This window comes from Nerophis lumbriciformis, linkage group LG17 (genome assembly GCF_033978685.3).
Source record: "Nerophis lumbriciformis linkage group LG17, RoL_Nlum_v2.1, whole genome shotgun sequence".
Classification (NCBI taxonomy): Eukaryota; Metazoa; Chordata; class Actinopteri; order Syngnathiformes; family Syngnathidae; genus Nerophis; species Nerophis lumbriciformis.
The window spans coordinates 17,855,161-17,873,691 of NC_084564.2; the positions used below are offsets into that span (position 1 = coordinate 17,855,161).

The window sequence follows — 18,531 nt, forward strand, 5'->3', positions numbered from 1 at the left end:
CGGAGATGGAGGGTGTTAAGATGTGACAAGACAAATACAGGATATTTATTCAGGAATGCCTGGTGGGCACACACGCTAGGCGGGGCTGTTGCTCTCTCCGTCGCACTCCCTCCCTCTTTTAGTCATAACTTCTTCTCTCCTCCTCGCCTTTTGGCCCCAAAAAGAGGAGGGGCTGTCCAAGTAATCTAATACCTGTCCAATTCATGACTTTTTTTTTTTTTGGAACTGTAACTAGCTCGACTGCCCTGACAAGTGGAGGGCTGGGAACACATGAGCAGACAGAGATAGAGCAGCAGGGAGAAGGAAGGCAAAAAAAAAAAGTCTGTCACATCCTCACATGGGGAGAATGATAGAAGTCATTTAGGGCTCGCAGCCAACCAACATGACTTCAGAGGCCGAGACGGGGACGGACTGTCCTGAAGAACTGCTGGACGAGGTGGTCCTGGGGCGCATTGCCAGCTTGGACCCATTCCCGCCTCGGGACTTTAGGGGCAAGTTTAAAAAGATGCGGCACAAGAAGAGGCCCACCATTCTTGAAAGTAGGTAGAGAAATGCCTCACTTGTTTATTGCATTTGGCACGCTTCCTCAGGAATGATGTGGCCTTTTTATTTGATGAAGGATGCACCTGACATCAACTCTTTAATGCATTACTCTCATCTAGCATTCAGTGAGTGACAGTCTTAAGACGTGAGCAGAGAAGGGGCCCCTGCATGGGGGTCCGAGTGGGGAGTTTAAAAAACTCCACAGATAGCCGACAAGAGCAGACACATAGCTGGCATTCCTCCCCTTCATCAGCGCTTGATAATGCTCCTAATAAGTTCCTAATGTGTTCTCCCATCTGCACGTAGGCAGTAATTACAAATAAGAGCTGGGTAGAGATTTTTTTTTTTTAAACCAACATGTTTAACAGGTAAAACATCAGTACACCTGCATCATAAACTAGCTGTGTCAGAATTGAAATAGTACAATATGGATATTATGGTAATGTTTTTAATGTGATCATGACTAATTCAAATAATTGTATTATTTATTTTTATCAACAAAATGTTATTTATCATATTTTTTATTGCTTTTTTTATCTGTTTATTTTTATTGATGTGTTTGTTTATATCTGCTCTCACTAAATAAGGTAAACAATTTATCATCAATAGTTGTGAGTACAATTAACTATAATATTATTTTTTTAAATGATACCGTTTTACCTCAACTTACAAGCTTTATTGGTTCTGTGAATGAGCTCTTAACTCAAAACAATTGTATCCCAAATAAACATCTCCCATTTAAATTAATTCAAATCAATTTAATTGGTGCTTGCCCCCTGCCCTAAAAGAGCTTTTTTTTTTAACATGTAACATGTTTTTTAAAAAGAACAAAATAACTTTTAAATAAGAAATATTGTATAAAAACAATACAATATAATGTAGTACAAATAACTGCAGTACTTTTATGAAGTAATGTAATAATGATGTACAACATATATCTTGGCGAGAGGACTTCTACAGTATCTCCTTCAAGCTGATTCTGTCAAACACACCATCAGCAGCTTTTCCATATGTTCATGGATAAATGTCTGCCGTATTGGTACTATTTTAACGTTATAGGCTGGCGTTAGACTCATTCTGCTTCAGTTCGGTGCAGATGAGCAGTGATACGCTCCAATTGATTGGTGACACACTGTGTCGTGTTTTTGATGATTTTTTTCTTTTATTCAATGAATATCATCCACTTCCTCTTCTTAGCACTGTTCTTCACACTCACTTTCTTCTTTCCAATGTCTAGCTATAAGCTAATGATAGCGAGTAAGACCAGTTGTTTTGGGCGGATCCTATGGGGTTAACTGTGACATTTGCAATGCCAACAAATGGTGAGGATGCTTGTAACTTAAATTTTTGCATGCAACTTAAAGAATAACAATCAGCCAGACACAGCTCTTATCTCAAAACACTCTAAAGTTGAGGCACTCTTAAGTTCAGGTACGACTGTATTACCAACCAAATAGCTATCTTATATGGGGCTAAATATAAAAGATGTACCAAATTAAGTCGATCATGAATGTATTTATACATGTTTTAACCGCAGATATGAAAGTGTCTACCGAGCGCACGCCTGCAAACTGTCCAACACTTCTTTTTTTTTGAAGTCTTTGGCCTCTACTTGAGCTTGACAGCGATAGAAACATGTAGATAAGATATAATGATTTATCTCTGATGTCATGGCAACAAGTTTCTTCTTTACCAACATGCGCGCATTAAGAACCAATTTTGTCTTATTTGAACTGCTAAAGACTTTTACACCACCATTTAGCACCACTGATATTTGAAAGCACATGAAGAGGTAGATAAAGCTGCTGGATGTCTACCAGTCATAATATTTCAATTGCATATTAGCCCAAGCTGTTAATTGCAATGTTTTTTGACTTGGCTCTAATTCAAGTCACCGGTGGTTATTTGCTTTTATTGATCACGCATTCTGAGACTATTAGAGAATAGAGGCATATTTACAGTAATCCTGTAGAACAATTTGTAGGAGTTTCAGTGTACCTTTAAATGTAGATTTACCTTTAGGGGCAAGGGGGTTTGTGCCCCCACTGATCTAATAGATAGCACTGTAGTGACATCAGCCTGTTACTTAATATTGCCTGTATTCTTATAGTGTTTTTGTTTAGTTTTTTGTTGTTGTTGTTTTCCTTACAAATTCTGTCCAGCCACTCAGGCAAATCATATTGTTAATAATGTTGATGCCCATATCTTCAATGTACCTTTAAGTGGAAATTTTCCTTTAGGGGCAAGTGGGTTTGTGCCCCAACTGATCCAACAGATGGCGCTGTCGTGAAATCAGCCTGTTCCTTAATGTTTTCCTATATTCTTGTAGTGTTGCTACAGTGTAGCGGCTGTTACCTGTATGGCAGCTGACTTGTCCTTTCACTGCCGTGTGACGCAGTGTGATCTGCAGTCTGGACGTGAAACCTGGCGTCACTACATCACATGAAGTTGAAAAATAAATCACCTGTAGTGACACAACCTCAGGCCATGTTACGTCACACATTGAGAATTTATAGACCATGGGTGTCAAACTCGTGAGGGCTTCATTGCAGTTGTGTACAGCTCCACTAATGGACATTGGAATATTACTTTCAAAGGCAAAATTAAAGTATTGCTGGAAACATGATTTTATATGGGACTTTATTGTATTAAATGGTAAATGGGTCGTACTTGTATAGCGCTTTTCTACCTTTTTAAGGAACTCAAAGCGCTTTGACACTATTTTCCACATTCACCCATACACATTCACACATTCACACACTGATGGCGGGAGCTGCCATGCACGGCGCTAACCAGTCCCATCAGGAGCAAGGGTGAAGTGTCTTGCTCAAGGACACAACGGACGTGACTAGGATGGTAGAAGGTGGGGATTGAACCAGTAACCCTCAGATTGCTGGCATGTCCACTCTCCCAACTTCGCCACGCCGTCGCCCGTATTAAATGTATTGTACATGTTCCAAAAAGAAAAAAGCATAAAACACAGTATATTTAAATATACTAAATGTAAAAAAGGGAATAATTATTCAAAATAATCTAGTTTGGTTACGCCATCATGAGCGCAACATAAGGTTGTAAAAGTTTCAACTACAATTCTAAATAAGATGTCAAAAGTAAACTGAAATCAAATACACACAGCTTAAAGATTGATCATACCTATTTAAATTTCTTAATACATAAGAAATATACCTGAACAGAACGCTCATGATGGTTACACCAAAAAGTAACGCTATGAATCGCATTTTTCCAAGTTTTTGGGGCATTTTTATGCTATTTCCAAGCATCTCCTTTTTATTATCGTTGATTTTAAATGGTAAAACTAATGCATATTATATATGCATACCCTAGTAAACAAAAAAAAGTAATTTATTTTGATTGTTACATTTTGAAGTACATTTGTGCAGGTGGGTGTGAATGTACCCATTACCAGAGCTGTACACAGTTATGTCTGCCTTCAGACGGCCGCTTATAACAGTAAATAATATACATTTATTAGAACTCGCCTCATTACATTATTTACACATTTCAAATGCATTTAAATATTTAAAAAAATTCAGGGGCACTGTAAAAAAAAACCTTTCGATTTTAATGTGAAAAACTGGAGGCTAAGTCGCCAGGATTTTATCATAACATTTGTGGCGTTCTTTACAGCCTATTACTGTAAATGGCACTGTTTTTTTTAACGGTAAAATTCCGGCAAACGACCTGACAATTTTTTTTTTTACTGTAAAATCTACAACGGTTGTTTTTGCTGTTCACTAATCTAAATGTAAAAAACAGTAACCCAAGTTTTTGGGTTTTTTACCAGCAGCGCAGCAAAAAACTGTTTTTTCATTTACAATAAAATGCTTTAAAAACTACCGTACATTTTACAGTATAAAATTAGCAGCTCAGTGACCAGAATTTTAACGTAAAATCTTCTGTCATTTTTACAGTGTACAATTTGATAGGTAGCTTGCTTTAAAACTGAAAGTCAATCAGATATATAAGTATTTACAAAATACAATACAAAAAAATAAATTGGGACCATATGATGATTTTGTTGCATTATTAGATTATATAAAAATTTTAAAAGATATGCATTAAAAAAAAAGAATTCTGTCAAAATGGAAAGCACAAATACATTTAGTAAGAAAAGATAAAGTACTTTATTGACTCATTGTAGCGGTTGCTTTAAGGACATAATTCACCACACCTGTTTACTTGACTTTGTCATTATTATTTACTGTCACTGTTCGATTGTGCACATAACAATGTTGTTCTGGTTTAGCATTCATATATGCAGTTAAGAGTAAGTAATTCGAGGCGGCCCTTTTAAGTGACTGTCAGGAGATTCTCCCAAAGGTGGGGGTTTGTTGGGACCGCAATTTTGAGTCGTTCAATGTTAGTAGTCATTCATTCTCGTCTTTGATGAATAAACAACGCACACGTTTTTGTGTGTCAAATATACTTCAAGTTGTCTTGCTTTCACGCTACAAGCGCAACAACATGCTATTTCTAGGCTTCTGCGGGCCATATAAAATGATGTAGCGGGCCAGATCTGGCCCTAGGCCTTGACCTGACACCTGTGTTATAGACCAGTGGTCCCCAACCACCGGGCCACAAGAAATAAAAAAAATAAAAAATTGTATTTATTTATATTTTTTTTATTAAATCAACATAAAAAACACAATATATACATTATATATCAATATAGATCAATACAGTCTGCAGGGATACAGTCCGTAAGCACACATGATTGTATTTCTTTAATTTGGGACACATTTTCAAGCGTTGACCGGTCCGCAGCTACAAAAAGGTTGGCTGTTATAGATCATCCAGGCTGTGAAAGACTTGTTAGTTAATGTTAGTTTAGTAAAAGCTTGCCCGAGCCCCCCCATCATTAAAGTACATTACGTAATGACGAACAAGTGTTTGGATGGAGATTATGCTGCTGAGAGCCTGCACAGGATGGATGATGTCATCGCTAATGGCACTGGCAATATTTTATATAGGGATAATGCTCTGAATATTTTTTTTTAAGTCACTATTATCATCAAATTTCATAAATAAACTACATACTACCTCTATTACATGCCTAGTACTCACTGTAATTGAATAAATGCAGCTTCCGTAAGAGAAAGTGTGGTTAATTGTAGCTAATACAGTGAGGGATGCACTAAAACCCAGCAATATATACATTGGCTTGATAAATATTTACTTATTTAGTTGAGGTGATGCTAAAATCAAGTTTTCCACACAGACATAGGTCACACCCACTTCCATCTTGCAGTGGACCACACCTTTCCGCATTCTGTTTTCTGACATGAAAAAAATATATTTTATTGAGGCTACAAATCCAAATTTCCACACTTCAAATATTTGACAGACGACCTTAATAACGTGGCATGATGACAACAGACTACACCCATTGACTGTGTTATTCTTTTTTTTTTTTAAAAAGCAGATAAAGACAGCTTTTCCTTGAGGCAAATATGTCCAATTGACACACAAAAAAAGGTTTTTTGAAGCAATGTTTTGTTTACCAACTGGTATTTACAGCAGCTGAGAAAATATTTCTGGTGGGATGTGCTGCTGCATGACAGCTTAGTTGGAGTTTAAGTCTGTACACACAGTATGTATGATATAACTGCTCACGCAAGGATTTCATGGCATACTTTGAAATGAACATATGAGCTTGCTCTCACGAAGATGTCGCAGAATTTGCATAGAAAGTAATGCAAATGTAGGGATTACTTAAAACGCCTTGTTTGGTTACTAAAATTAATGAAAATAATATTTATAAACACTAACCACATTTAAATATTTTTAGCCACATGTCTAACATGTTTTTGTCATTTTTACTATGCTACAGCTTAGTTGTTACGTAACTGTCGTCATTGTTTTGTCTGTTAGTCAGTATTTTCATGAAACCTTCAGGAAATGTCTGAAATAGGATAGGGAACAACTGATTAAATTTTGGGCCTGATCCGGATCATTTGTACTCCATTATCTTACGTTTGTGTGTGCATGTGTGTGTGAGTGTGTATGCTAGCGGTCCCGCAGACAAATTTCTTTCATTCCACTATATATAGCTCAAAAAGTTATTGGCGGCTTTTTATCTACCCTTCAGGAAATGCCTAAAAAGGAACACGTGATTACTTTTTGGGGCTAGTTCAAACAATTTCTATTAAGTTACCTTACGTTTACGTTACAAGCTGCAACTTCTCTGTCTGTGTATACTTGCAGCCCCACCTCCACCCACAGAGGAAAAGAATGAGAGTATTCGCACCGTTTTCTTTCATTCCACTACAGATAACTCGAAAAGTTATGGACATAAACTTAACTTTACTTTTTTATATTCATATTATGATGTTTTCGACATTTAAAACGCTCCGTTTTTATTTATGTTCTTGCACTTCAACTGCGTCTTCTCTCTGCCAGCCATGTTGTAGTTTATAGTGCTTCCATATGGAGTCTACTAACAGATATCAAAGTTCGAACTATACGCTAATTCGTATCAGATATGGCAACAGCCGAGGATGCACATGCATCTATGAGCCAGTCTGCCCCATAACAAGAGGATAGAGAAAAAGAAGGAACTTATTGACTACAATAACGGACTCGCGCAAAGCACTTTGGGTAAAACTTTGCTGTATGTATGGATATACCCGCTGAAATAACACTTGGGAAAAACGTCACAAATTGGGCAAATTCCAAATGACTCTTTTGGAGGAAATATGAAGGAACATGTTATATATATCTCCGCCATGCCTCCATGGTTTGATTTTACATTTTCGGGACTTATACAGTTCACAAATACACAAAAAAACCGGTACCAATAGGTAAGAAATTTGGTTTTACAAAATAGGTCTCCATTAAGGAAAAAGTGATTATATTTTGGGGCTGATCCGGATCACCGTCTAGATTCAGGATATTTTTTTACCGTAGGAAGATAGGGCCTGGCAGAGTGTTTCTCTAGTTAATTTTGTTACAATTATGCAAAAACATACACAACCTATTTTCACAATTTGTGCCACAAGGTGGCCAAACATTTTATTTAATGTATTTTGCCTTAGCTATTACAGTCAGCTTGCATTGGGGCCATGTCGAGCTGTTGGATGATATTTCATGGATTGTTCCGGGCTTTATTGAGTGCCATTGTAGTTTTGTAGTACAGCGGAACCTCAATGTACGAACTTAATTGGTTCTTGAACAATATTTGTAAATCAAAAAGTTCGTATACTGAAGCAACTTTCTCCGTAAGAAACAATGTAAATGTAAATTATAGGTTCCAGCCTCGACAAAAGTCAATGTTTTAATGAAGGTTTGTACACTTTGAACACAACATAAAGTGATATACAGTACTGTATATCAAACAAACATAACATAGAGGTGATGAATCAACTGTCTCTTTATTAACAAGGTAAAGCAACAGCATCGACAAGCTGCTGTCCTCTGCATGTGCTGCTCTGCCAACACGTGCACACATATAGAAGTCCCTTTGGTGCCCTCACAAACGATCAGAAATCGCAAAAATCCTTAACTTTAACAACCATTTTGCTACAATAGTAAACATTTTAAAAAGTTAAATCCTCTTACATTATCGTTGGCAAAAGGAGGAGCTGACGAGAAAGAAGCAGACAGTTTAGGGACAGGCGGGAACGGGGGGAGGGGCCATGTGTGGGTGGAAGAGGCCCCTCTGAACGAGAGGTAGGTCTCCTCTGCTGTGAAATAGGTCTGCTTTAGCATATTTTTCCAAGTCGGGTCTCATCACAATTAAAACTTGCTGTGGTTCATCGATACTTCCAGACCTGTAAGCGCCATTGATGTACTCCTCGCAAATAGTCTTTTTTTTTTTCTTTTTTTTTTTTTTAACTCCACATCGATTCCCTCCTTCTTTCAACGCGGGTCTGTTTTCTCTTTGGGACTCATATTGAGTTAGTAAAATGTAAAAAATTTGCCGAAATCAAATCAAACTCTGGTTTATATAGCACCTTTCATACACATGCAAGTGGCAAACACAAAGTGCTTTAAACAAAAAAAAGAAGAGACGAAAACAAATACATACAAACAGACACACACACACACACACACACACACACACATACGCAGCATTATTGACAATAACAAAACAAAGAACATAGCATGGCATTTAGGTTTGAAGAAAAAAGCCACCTTAGAGGCGTCCACACTGGAAGTAACTAAAATGAACGCCATCTAAAAAATCGTAGGAAACCTGTGATAAAATATATGTATAAATAAAATGTCAATAATACATAAATACATAACATTGAGAGAATAATAGTAGTAATAATAGCCATAAATAAAATAACATAATAAAAAAATTAAAAACATAAGGTTAATGATCATTAAAAAGCCTGAATAAAAAGTTGTGTTTTTAGCCTTCTTCTAAAAGTTTAAATGGTTCCTGCAGGCACAAAAAAAACACAGAAAATGAACACTGTGCTGAGAAGTGACGTGTGAAAAATGCCTCCCCAAAAATGCTGTGCCCTGCTTTGGGCCTGCAGGACACAAAATGAATGAATGAATGAAGCGTTCGTACACAGAGACATGATTCGAACACAGACGCATTATTGGCTCCATTTTAAAACTTGTAAATCGACAAGTTTGCAAACAGAGGGGGTTAATTGAGTTTCCACTATACGCTTATGTTGCTATAAAATTGTCATTATAATGCAGAATTTTCCATGCCCTGAATGGATGGACATGCGGACCTTTTTTTTAATTTCCCTCAAAATCTGAGCATAAAAAAGTAAATTTGGATGACAATCAAGGGAGCAAAAGTAGTTAAGAATCAACTTTGTGTCTGAAAACTTCTGTAAGGACGTAAAAGGGCTAAAAGCCAGCAGTCAGATCCTCTAAGCGGCCGTAATCCCGACGGCTCTGCTGATCATTTTAATGTCATCTTCCCACTGCTCTCGCAGATGTCTGCCGCTTATGTGCTGCACTTCCTGCCTTCTCAGAGGCGCCTGGCTGCACTGAAGAGATGCCCAGCACTCTCATCATCATCATCATCATCACTGTCATCATCACCATCAGGCAGGCGCACGCAGACAAACGGCGGTTATTATTAACTGTGCCCAGCTAAGAGGATTTCTCCCTGCGCTCTCATCCTCCACACGCAGTTATTTAAAGGGACCTCACTCTCCCGCCCACTGCCCGCCTCTAACTTGAGAGATGCTGAGAGCGAGCGCAGGGTATAGCGCAAGCAGGGAGGAAAGGCACAGAAGAGGGAAGGGGGGCCGGTGAAAGGACGCTACAGAGGACGGCGGTCTTTTGAGTGTCCAAGTGTGGGAGAGGTGACAGCCTTGCTGGTCCTCCGGGGGAAAAGTTGGCCGGAAGCTGCCGTCATGGCCAGCCAGCAGGACTCGGGCTTCTTTGAAATCAGCATCAAATCCCTGCTGAAGTCATGGAGCGGCAGTGAGTAGCAGCTTGTTGTCTTCGTAAAGGAACCTAAATCCTGTTTGTCGCCCAAACTATTCTTTGTCATTTGCAACTTCTATTTGGCTGTCTCCTAGCAACGGCCAGAGAGACAATCCTCCAAGAAGTTGTCCGTCATGCACATAGTCGCTGTCATACTGCATCTCTGATTCATCCCCATTATCATGGCGCTATGCAATGATTCAGCTTGTCTGCATGTTTTTAACTGGACTGTGCCAGTCGCTCACGTGGTCTCAATAGCTTTTAGTAAGCGGGAGGACGCCCTAATAGGATTAGCAGTACTTCACCTGCAAGCTTTGCTGCCTTGTTCATTGGGGGCATCAGCTAAGACTAGAAAATGAAAGTTACTGAAAAAGTGTCTTTACAAAAGAGTGACATAATATACCGTAAATGAAGCGTCATGGCGCCATTAGCCATCTCCTGAGGATGTTGCGTAATTCTCACAGTAGGTGCATGTGCATTAATACAATGTTACATCCCAGCAAAAGATGGTGACACTGACGGAAAACGCTTTGTTTTTAAAAGATAATTAGTTAGTTTGATGATGACAACAATAATAACCTTTGCCATTATTTATTAACGTGGCACTTAATTTGCGTTTTTTTCCTCTTTGCATACAATATCATTGTGATACTGTGCCACCGTTATTAATAGTAGCACAATACAAAGTAGGGTGTCTATTAATTATCAGTATGGAAAGGACGTATTAAATAAGCTCGGCTTAATCCTTCTCTTTTTCAAACAATGTTGAATTGTGCAAATGATGTGACATGTTAAGCATGTCCAAAACAAATTAACCAAACAAAAGCTACATGATAATTTTGGGCAATCATTTTGGTTCAATTTAATACCTGGATAGCAGTATTAAAACTGAGCATTATCATTGGCGATTTCATTCGATTGTAAAAGTGTGCCTAATGTTGTGGCCCGTGAGTTCAAAGGCCAAGCTGTGTGGAATGAGTGAGCAGCGGCATTCTGATATCTGCTCTTCAAACAGCCCGAAGGCTCGTCCCACGTCAGCCAATCAGAGACGAGCAACGGCATGGTCTCAGTGTCGCGGTTATGAAACGCAATAATTAACTGACCTCAATGGCTTTTTGTCTTTGTGGTTAAAGTCTCAAATAGCTATTCTCGCTCTTTTGTTTTGTGCTAGAAATGATGTCTTCACAATTCACAGGTTGGAGTTGAATGAACGCTTCAAAATGATCTTTATCCCTTTTCCAGTTGACTATATGGAACAATTTTTTTCCCTCTCTCTTTAGCGTAAAAATGTTGTATCATAAACCAACTGGCAGGGAGGTTCCTGCTCATTACGTAACGTGACGCACAAGCTTTTATTAGCCTCACATTCTACTGTTGGAACAGTTTGCTGTTATTTTTAGTCCTGTGTGTTTGTGTGTGTGTGTGTGTGTGTTGATAATGGCCCCCCTACCTCCATGCTGACCCTGGAAATTCAGGCCCAGTTAAAGAGGTCATTTGTGTCCAAATGTCGACCCACTCGTCACTAATGGCTGCTAAAGCGGGTGTTTACTCTCTTGTCTCCATGGATGCATTCACTGAGCTGAAACTCATTAGAATTATATAAGTTTTGCACTGTAATTTGTAGTATGAATAGACAACATTGCTGTGTTTCTGATGTCAGAATGATCCAAAAGAAATAACTGCTCTACATCTCTGGTTCTCAAACTCACCAAGTGCCACCTCAGAAAACACTTGGCTCTCTAAGTACCACCATAATGACCAACATTAAGAGTATTGTAGTAGACCTAAGTATTTATTATAAATAAGGCAGAGGTTTTACTCAGCAATGATATTGTAACATTAGATACAGTTTGAACAGTAACATTGTGTTTGAATATAGGAATATAAAACCGTTACATTACAATATTTGATTAGGTGATTCTTTGGCATACCACTAGATAGAGCCCGCGCACCACAGTTTAGGAATCACTTCTCTACATAACCTGACCTGCTCGAAAGATTTTGATTAAAAAAAAAAAAATTTAAAAGTGTCGCAAAATCTAGCTTTTATATAGTGTGCTGCGTTCAAGGGAACCTGATTTATTTATTTTACTGTTCAGTGGCAACCAACAGAGTGCGCATAGTTTAATTCAACTAGCTTGCTACCTGAACATGCTGTCATAACAATCTGAATGAAAGTATTCATGATGGAAGCATTTTGAGCTCAAAAGTAACATTTGTTGAAATTATCGGTCATTCCCACAACACAAACTGGTGAAGGTGAATGAAGTGAAGTTCCCACATCCAGCTAAGTTAGCACAATGCAGCTGCTTAACTTTAGTACCTTGGAAACGCTTGTTTTCTTTCATGTACTGGACAGATTGTGTTGTTGTTTTGATTATTTTACAGTTGGGTAGTGTATTTAATTTTTTAGCTCTTAGCCTCAGAGTGTGGTGTATCTCTCTTCTGCCAACCTGCGATAGTTGTTTGTTTAATCGATGCAATCAATTTTTACTAAAACTGTCAAGGAAAAAAGTTTCATTTTTTTTTTAGATTTTTTTTTGAGAATTTTGGAGCAATTTTTCGCACAGGAAATACAGCTTATCCGTTCTTTGCTTCAATGGTTCCACTTTAAAGTGATTTTTTTTTGCAAAATGTTCTACCAAATTTTTTTGGGGAAATTTTGTGTGTGATTATTAGTAGTTTGATCACTCTGTTCAACTTCAGTGCCGTTCGACTACACAGGTTCCTCTGTGTAGTGCGTTTTTCAGTATCATTTCTTACAACCCACAAACTCTTTATTATGTTGAATGTTTTTGTGTGAGAGAGGGAGACATGTGAACTCAACATAAAAGGAATATATTTTCCAGATAATTGAATTCATGACTTTATGACTGAATTTATGACTTCAGAGACCATTTGACTTCATGGGTTCATGGGTTCTACTTTAGTTTTTTTGCTATGTTTTCTAGTAAATTCTCTCTCTTGCTATGTTGTGAGAGAAGGGGACACTTGTGAACTTGACCTTTGAGACTTACAGTATTTTTCCAGAAAATTGAGTTTGAATTTTGGATTGTTAGTACTTCAAGGGGCATTAGACTTCCCCTGAATAGTGGAAATTCTGTGCATTTTTTTACTAAATGTTTTATGTGACATTAGAGGACAATTTCTTCAGAATATTTACTTTTAACTTTGGGTTGTTAGAATATTAGTAGGCATTAGACTTCAGAAGTTGTACTGAATAGTGCTAGTTCTGTGCATTTTTTTTTTTACTAAATGCTTTGGGGAACACCTTTGTGAATGTGACTTTAAAGGACAATTTCTCCAGAATATTTAGTTTTAACTGGACTTCAGGGTGCATTAGACTTCAGAGTTTCTGTGTGTTAGTTTTGCGAATTGTTTTACTAAATGCTTTGAGGAACACCTTACTATTTTTCTTTTTTTGTATGGCAGAGGTAGACATTTTTTAATTCAAACTGTAGAGGATAATTTCTTCAGAATATTTAGTTTGAACTTTGATTGTTAGGACTTCAGAGTGCATTCGACTTCAGAAGTTCCACTGAAAAGGGCGAGTTTTGTGCATTTTTTTACTAAATGCTTTGGAGAACACCTTTCTATTTTGCATGTTTTTGTATGACAGAGGTAGACTTGTCCAGGGTGTACCCCGCCTTCCGCCCGATTGTAGCTGAGATAGGCTCCAGCGCCCCCCGCGACCCCGAAGGGATTAAGCGGTAGAAAATGGATGGATGGATGGATGGAGGTAGACATTTGTGAATGGAACTTCAGAGAACAATTCCTCCAGAATATATAGTTCAAACTTTTGTTTGTTAGGACAATAATTAATTTATTGCTTGGCTGGATGTTTGTGTATGACAGAGGGAAACATTTGTGAACACAAGTTCTAGAGCAGATTTCCCTAGGAAAATGTATTTAAACTCTGACTGTATGACTTCAACAGCAATCAATGCAAAAGCTCCACTGAATAGTGTTTTTTTTTTGTGCAATTTCCTGCTAAATCCCCAGGAGAACACCTTTCTTTTGCATGTTTTTATATCACACTGGACTTTTGAGGCATATTACTCTTAGTTTGAACTTGGATTGTACGACTTCTGGGGGCAGTACTCTGTTGTATACTTTTCTGCAAATTTCTCTGGAGAACACACTATTTATAATGTTTTTGAATGAGAGAGGGAGACACTTGTTTTCCTCATTGTGTCAGGGGAGGGCTGCCATGCTGGGTTTGTTTTCAGCTTGGCAGTGGTGGTGATGTCATTCCCCACGAGCCCCCTTGTTTGCAAGTCACATGTCGGAGTCTTTGTGCGGAGTGAGACACAAGGGGCTTCATGCACTCAATGCTATGTTGATTTAATTGGAGCAAAACGTGTCTAATGGTGACTGTCATGCTTCGGGATGACACAAGTCACCAGTATAGTGTATCCCCTGAGATAATTATAGTCACACAGCTATGCCCCTGTAGCATCACCACGCTTTGCCTCGGCTAAAAATTCCCGCCTGACCTTCACTCCTGGAAGGCACCACAAGCTGGTCACAAGGCAGAAGCAAATCAACGCAGACGGCAATTTTAGAGAAGGAGAGGGAGAGACGAGTCTCCGAGACTGATCTCCAGTCTAGTCGCTCTTATTTAAGAGACACCCACCAGCGGCTAGCTGGCTTGCGCGCGCCATGGAAACTATGCCCGGGGAGGACGCGGCCAGCTGACACACAAGACATGGACTTCAACGTGTTTCCTTAGGGAGCTTTTTTGGCTCGGTTAAAGGGAGCTAGAACCCTGGTTACCCTGTCGTCCTTCCCCACCATGGACGGTACAGCCGTGTGCTGGAGTAAGGCCAGTGTCATCAGCTTCATCAAGGGCCTGGGTAGGTGCTGAGAGGGGTCGCACATGCTGGGCATTCCTTGAAAGGCACCATGACTTGCATGTCCTGGGAAGACCTGGAAAACACATCTTGTTTACTTGTTGTGTTTAAGTATGTCTTTTTTTAAACTGTAGAACATCTTGATTCAACTTAACAGTGTGATAAATGTGCTTGCGCTATTATAAGGTCAACACACACTTACTGTTTTGAGTGAAGCTGCTTTTATTGCTTTCATTTATGTTGCATACTTTGCTGTGTTTCCATACAACAGTTCACTTGCATCTAAGTTGATAAGGAACACATTATTATTAATTAAGTAATATTTACAATGAGCAAGTTCAAGTGAAAAAAAACATTGAAACAGGAAGAAAACTATTTTTTATATTATAGTTCTTCACCCAACCTGCCCTTTGAACTTGTCTTGGTGGTAATGATGTCCTGTGTTGTCTTTGTTGTTTGCATTTGCATTAAAAAAAAAAGTGAGTATCAGTCTCCGTTAACAAGGTAAAGATATTTCAGCGGATGCAAGAAAAGCATTTTAGTTATATCTTTAGGAAAGTAGTAATGCACACAATTAATTTTACATGGTCATCTTTTATGCATTTATGGTGCATATTGAGAGAAAAAAAGAAGATTAGAAAACAGATGCATTAGTAATACTACTTTTACTAGTACTAATAAGCGTTATTAGTAATCAGAGTAACCATTGTTCGGAATACTAGTTATTGTAAATTATATTAGAACTGAAAAAAAATACATTAATAAAGATTAATTGAGCAAATCATTATTTTGAATAATAATCACAATAATAAGAAAAAAAATATTGTTAAAAGATAATAATAAATTATGACAATAAAATAATTAAAAAAAAAATAGCACTACTATTTGTATTTGTTTAGCTACAACATAGTGAGAGGATAAAAAAACATGAAATAGGTTTAAATGTAATGGCAATAAATATTTTACATGAGTTTAATGGTGGTCAGTACAAGCACAGTGACTGTTTGTGCTCTAACGAGATGTTTGTATGCACTTATTTACTATATTTAGCAAGTCTTTGTGTGAAGGCACCAGAGTGTAACACTGAGGCAAACTTTAACTTGCATGTTAGCTGGCGTGGTTTTTTTGGCCTGGGACAGGACCGTGCGTAATCAAACGTGGGCGACATCGTAACACAACAAGATGGTCACAAGATCTTTGGGACATCTCTGGTAGGAAATGAAAACAGCAGCTGCTGGCCATGAGGCTTTCATTTCCTTGTGCACCGTCGCAGTGTGACGCGTAGAAGTCAGTGCCCTTTGGACAGTGTGCGTCAGGAATGCTCAACATGGGGGGAATTTTCATGTCCATGTTTGGGGAAACCTTGTTCCAGCTCCCTAATCAGTCGTCTCTCTTTGTAAACACCTCTGTGGCTTATCCTGTTGCTCTCGTGCATGCCTCAATTGGTCATGTTTTACTTATTAAAACACCTTTTTTTCTCTCTGTGTTGTTTCTGCAGCCTCGCCCGTGGGGAATGGCTACAGCAAACCCCCCATCCCTCCAGTCTGCTGTCCTCATGGAGAGAAGGGTCCCCCGGTCATGATGCCGATCAGCGTGGACCCGGAGAGCAAACCGGGCGAGTATGTCCTCAAGAGCCTCTTCGCCATCTTTGCCACGGTGTCAGAACGCAAGATTCGAATCATCATGGCGGAGCCGCTGGTGAGTCAGCTGATGAAGGAAATAGCACAAAAAGTTACCAAACACGCTCCATGAGCCTTCAGGTCAAAACAGTGATGTTCATGACTAGTGAGGCATTGACTTAGTAAAAAAAAAAAAGTTTTCAAATACTTTGCTGTTTCTGTCCACATTGGTTTTTTTCCTTGCCAAAGGTTGCCATAGAGAGTCAATCTTGTGAGTGGTTTTGGGAATCAAACCCATGCCCTCTGCCATGAAAAGCAGAGGTGTGTACCATTACACCAATAGGGATTGTTTTTGTTTTGGTCTACTGGCTCGTGTTGATAAATGAATGCAACAATTACAAAAATACGGGAAAAAACAACAACTTGGTTATGGCTCCAGGGCTGTAACTGTTTTTTGTTTTTGTTTTTGTTTTTTATATAAAACTGAAAACCATTTGCCGTCTTACCTTAATTTGTATACATAACTCCTTGTGCGCCTCCATGTGCAACTGTGTTAGTTAGGAAAGAATTACAGAATCAACCAGTGATCACGGGTTCAACTATACCTACTTTTTAAAGTCCCACTTAAGAACTTTCAGTTTTGGTTGATTTTGGCGGTGCCAGTGGACCAAAGCGTGAGTGTTGTGCCTGAATAAAGACCACATTTCCCATGAGGACCAGCGCATAGCGTCGTAAATCATCAGAAACTACTGTCATGTACATACAAACTGACACGATAATACCAAAATGATTCAGTATGACTGATCTTTCCACAGTAGGAACCTACATATTGTACTCAAACTTTATATTTGCGGTTTGCAGTCATCGATTTTTTTTTTTATACAGTAGTTTTGAGTTTGCGTGTCTGGTCATGTCAATGTGGAGCTGCGAACTATCAAGCTAGTGGCTATTTATTACTACCACGCAAACTTCCGATCACTAATATTAGCATTATCATGTCTGTCTGTGTTGGCCCTGCGATGAGGTGGCGACTTGTCCAGGGTGTACCCAGCCTACCGCCCGAATGCAGCTGAGATAGGCTCCAGCACCCCCCAAGACCCCGAAAGGGACAAGCCGTAGAAATGGATGGATGGATTTTGATTTAAGTAAGGTACTTCATAGTAAAGTGGGAACAGAGCCAAGGCACCATTGGTCTGAAATCCCTCCTCGTCTTTGAGCTCACGCCAGCGAGTTTTGTCTCCTCAGACAAAACTTTCCGTTTTTTTGTTTTTGTTTTTTGTTTTGCAGCTTCTGCCATGATAGCAGAAATTGCACGTATGCATTCGCATCGACTTCTGTCTTTGTTTGGGAAAGGGGGAGTGACGTATGCCGTAAAGCAAGTCAGCACAATTGTAGTTTTTTGCGTGGCAGGGTTCATGCCACCCTCCTCAAAATTGCTTAGTGCCAGTGAAAGCGATACAGACACTCTCAGGCATTGACAAAGGTGTCATTCAAGTACCGGTAGTTGTAAGTCGAAGTATCACCCCAAAAGTTATTAAAATATTTTATGAAGGTTGAAAAGTTACTTTGGGCTGCTTTAAGGTGTATGCAAACACAGGCTGATAACATTAGTGTATTCATTAAAAATAATTCTCATACAAACCACAGCTAGCACCAGCAACTACATACAGTACATGCCACCTACTGTAGCTGAAGACCTAGCTGAACCCCCCCTGCCCCGACACCTTATCATGACCGCCCCCAGTGAGGTTTACTAACCTACACATGGCCCAGCCGCACTGGCTGGCCTCTGTAACATTAGCACAAGATTGGCAATAAAAATTAAAAACAGCGTCCTACAGTGTGTGACATTTCTGGACGCAACACAACAATTAAAATTCATTAAATCAGTAAATATTTTCAGAGCGACCCAATATAAAGTGAAATTATTGCCGAAACTCCAGAAACACACACAAATGTTGTTACTCACGCCTAATGAGTCGCAAGTTAAAAAAACAAATTTTCTTCAATTAAAAAAATGGAGAAAGAAACTTTCTGCAAGTAAAAAAAAATGTGCAAGTCTAAAATCAATTTTCTTCAAATTAAAACTTTTG

The 18,531-nt window shown here is 38.7% G+C and overlaps 1 protein-coding gene across 4 annotated transcripts in view; it reads left to right on the plus strand.

Moving 5' to 3' along the window:
• The first annotated feature begins 268 nt into the window (after nt 1-268).
• LOC133614571 (protein furry homolog) overlaps nt 269-18,531 on the plus strand; it is an 87,100-nt gene continuing 68,837 nt past the window's right edge. For 2 of the 4 annotated variants that reach the window (XM_061972640.2, XM_061972643.2), the window contains exons 1-2: nt 269-539; nt 16,318-16,517. In XM_061972640.2, the coding sequence (XP_061828624.1) occupies nt 383-539; nt 16,318-16,517 (357 nt within the window). In that variant the 5' untranslated portion in view covers nt 269-382. Of the gene's footprint in view, nt 540-9,702; nt 9,964-16,317; nt 16,518-18,531 lie in introns of those variants that run through there. The other 2 variants (XM_061972641.2, XM_061972642.2) reach the window with 2 other exon arrangements.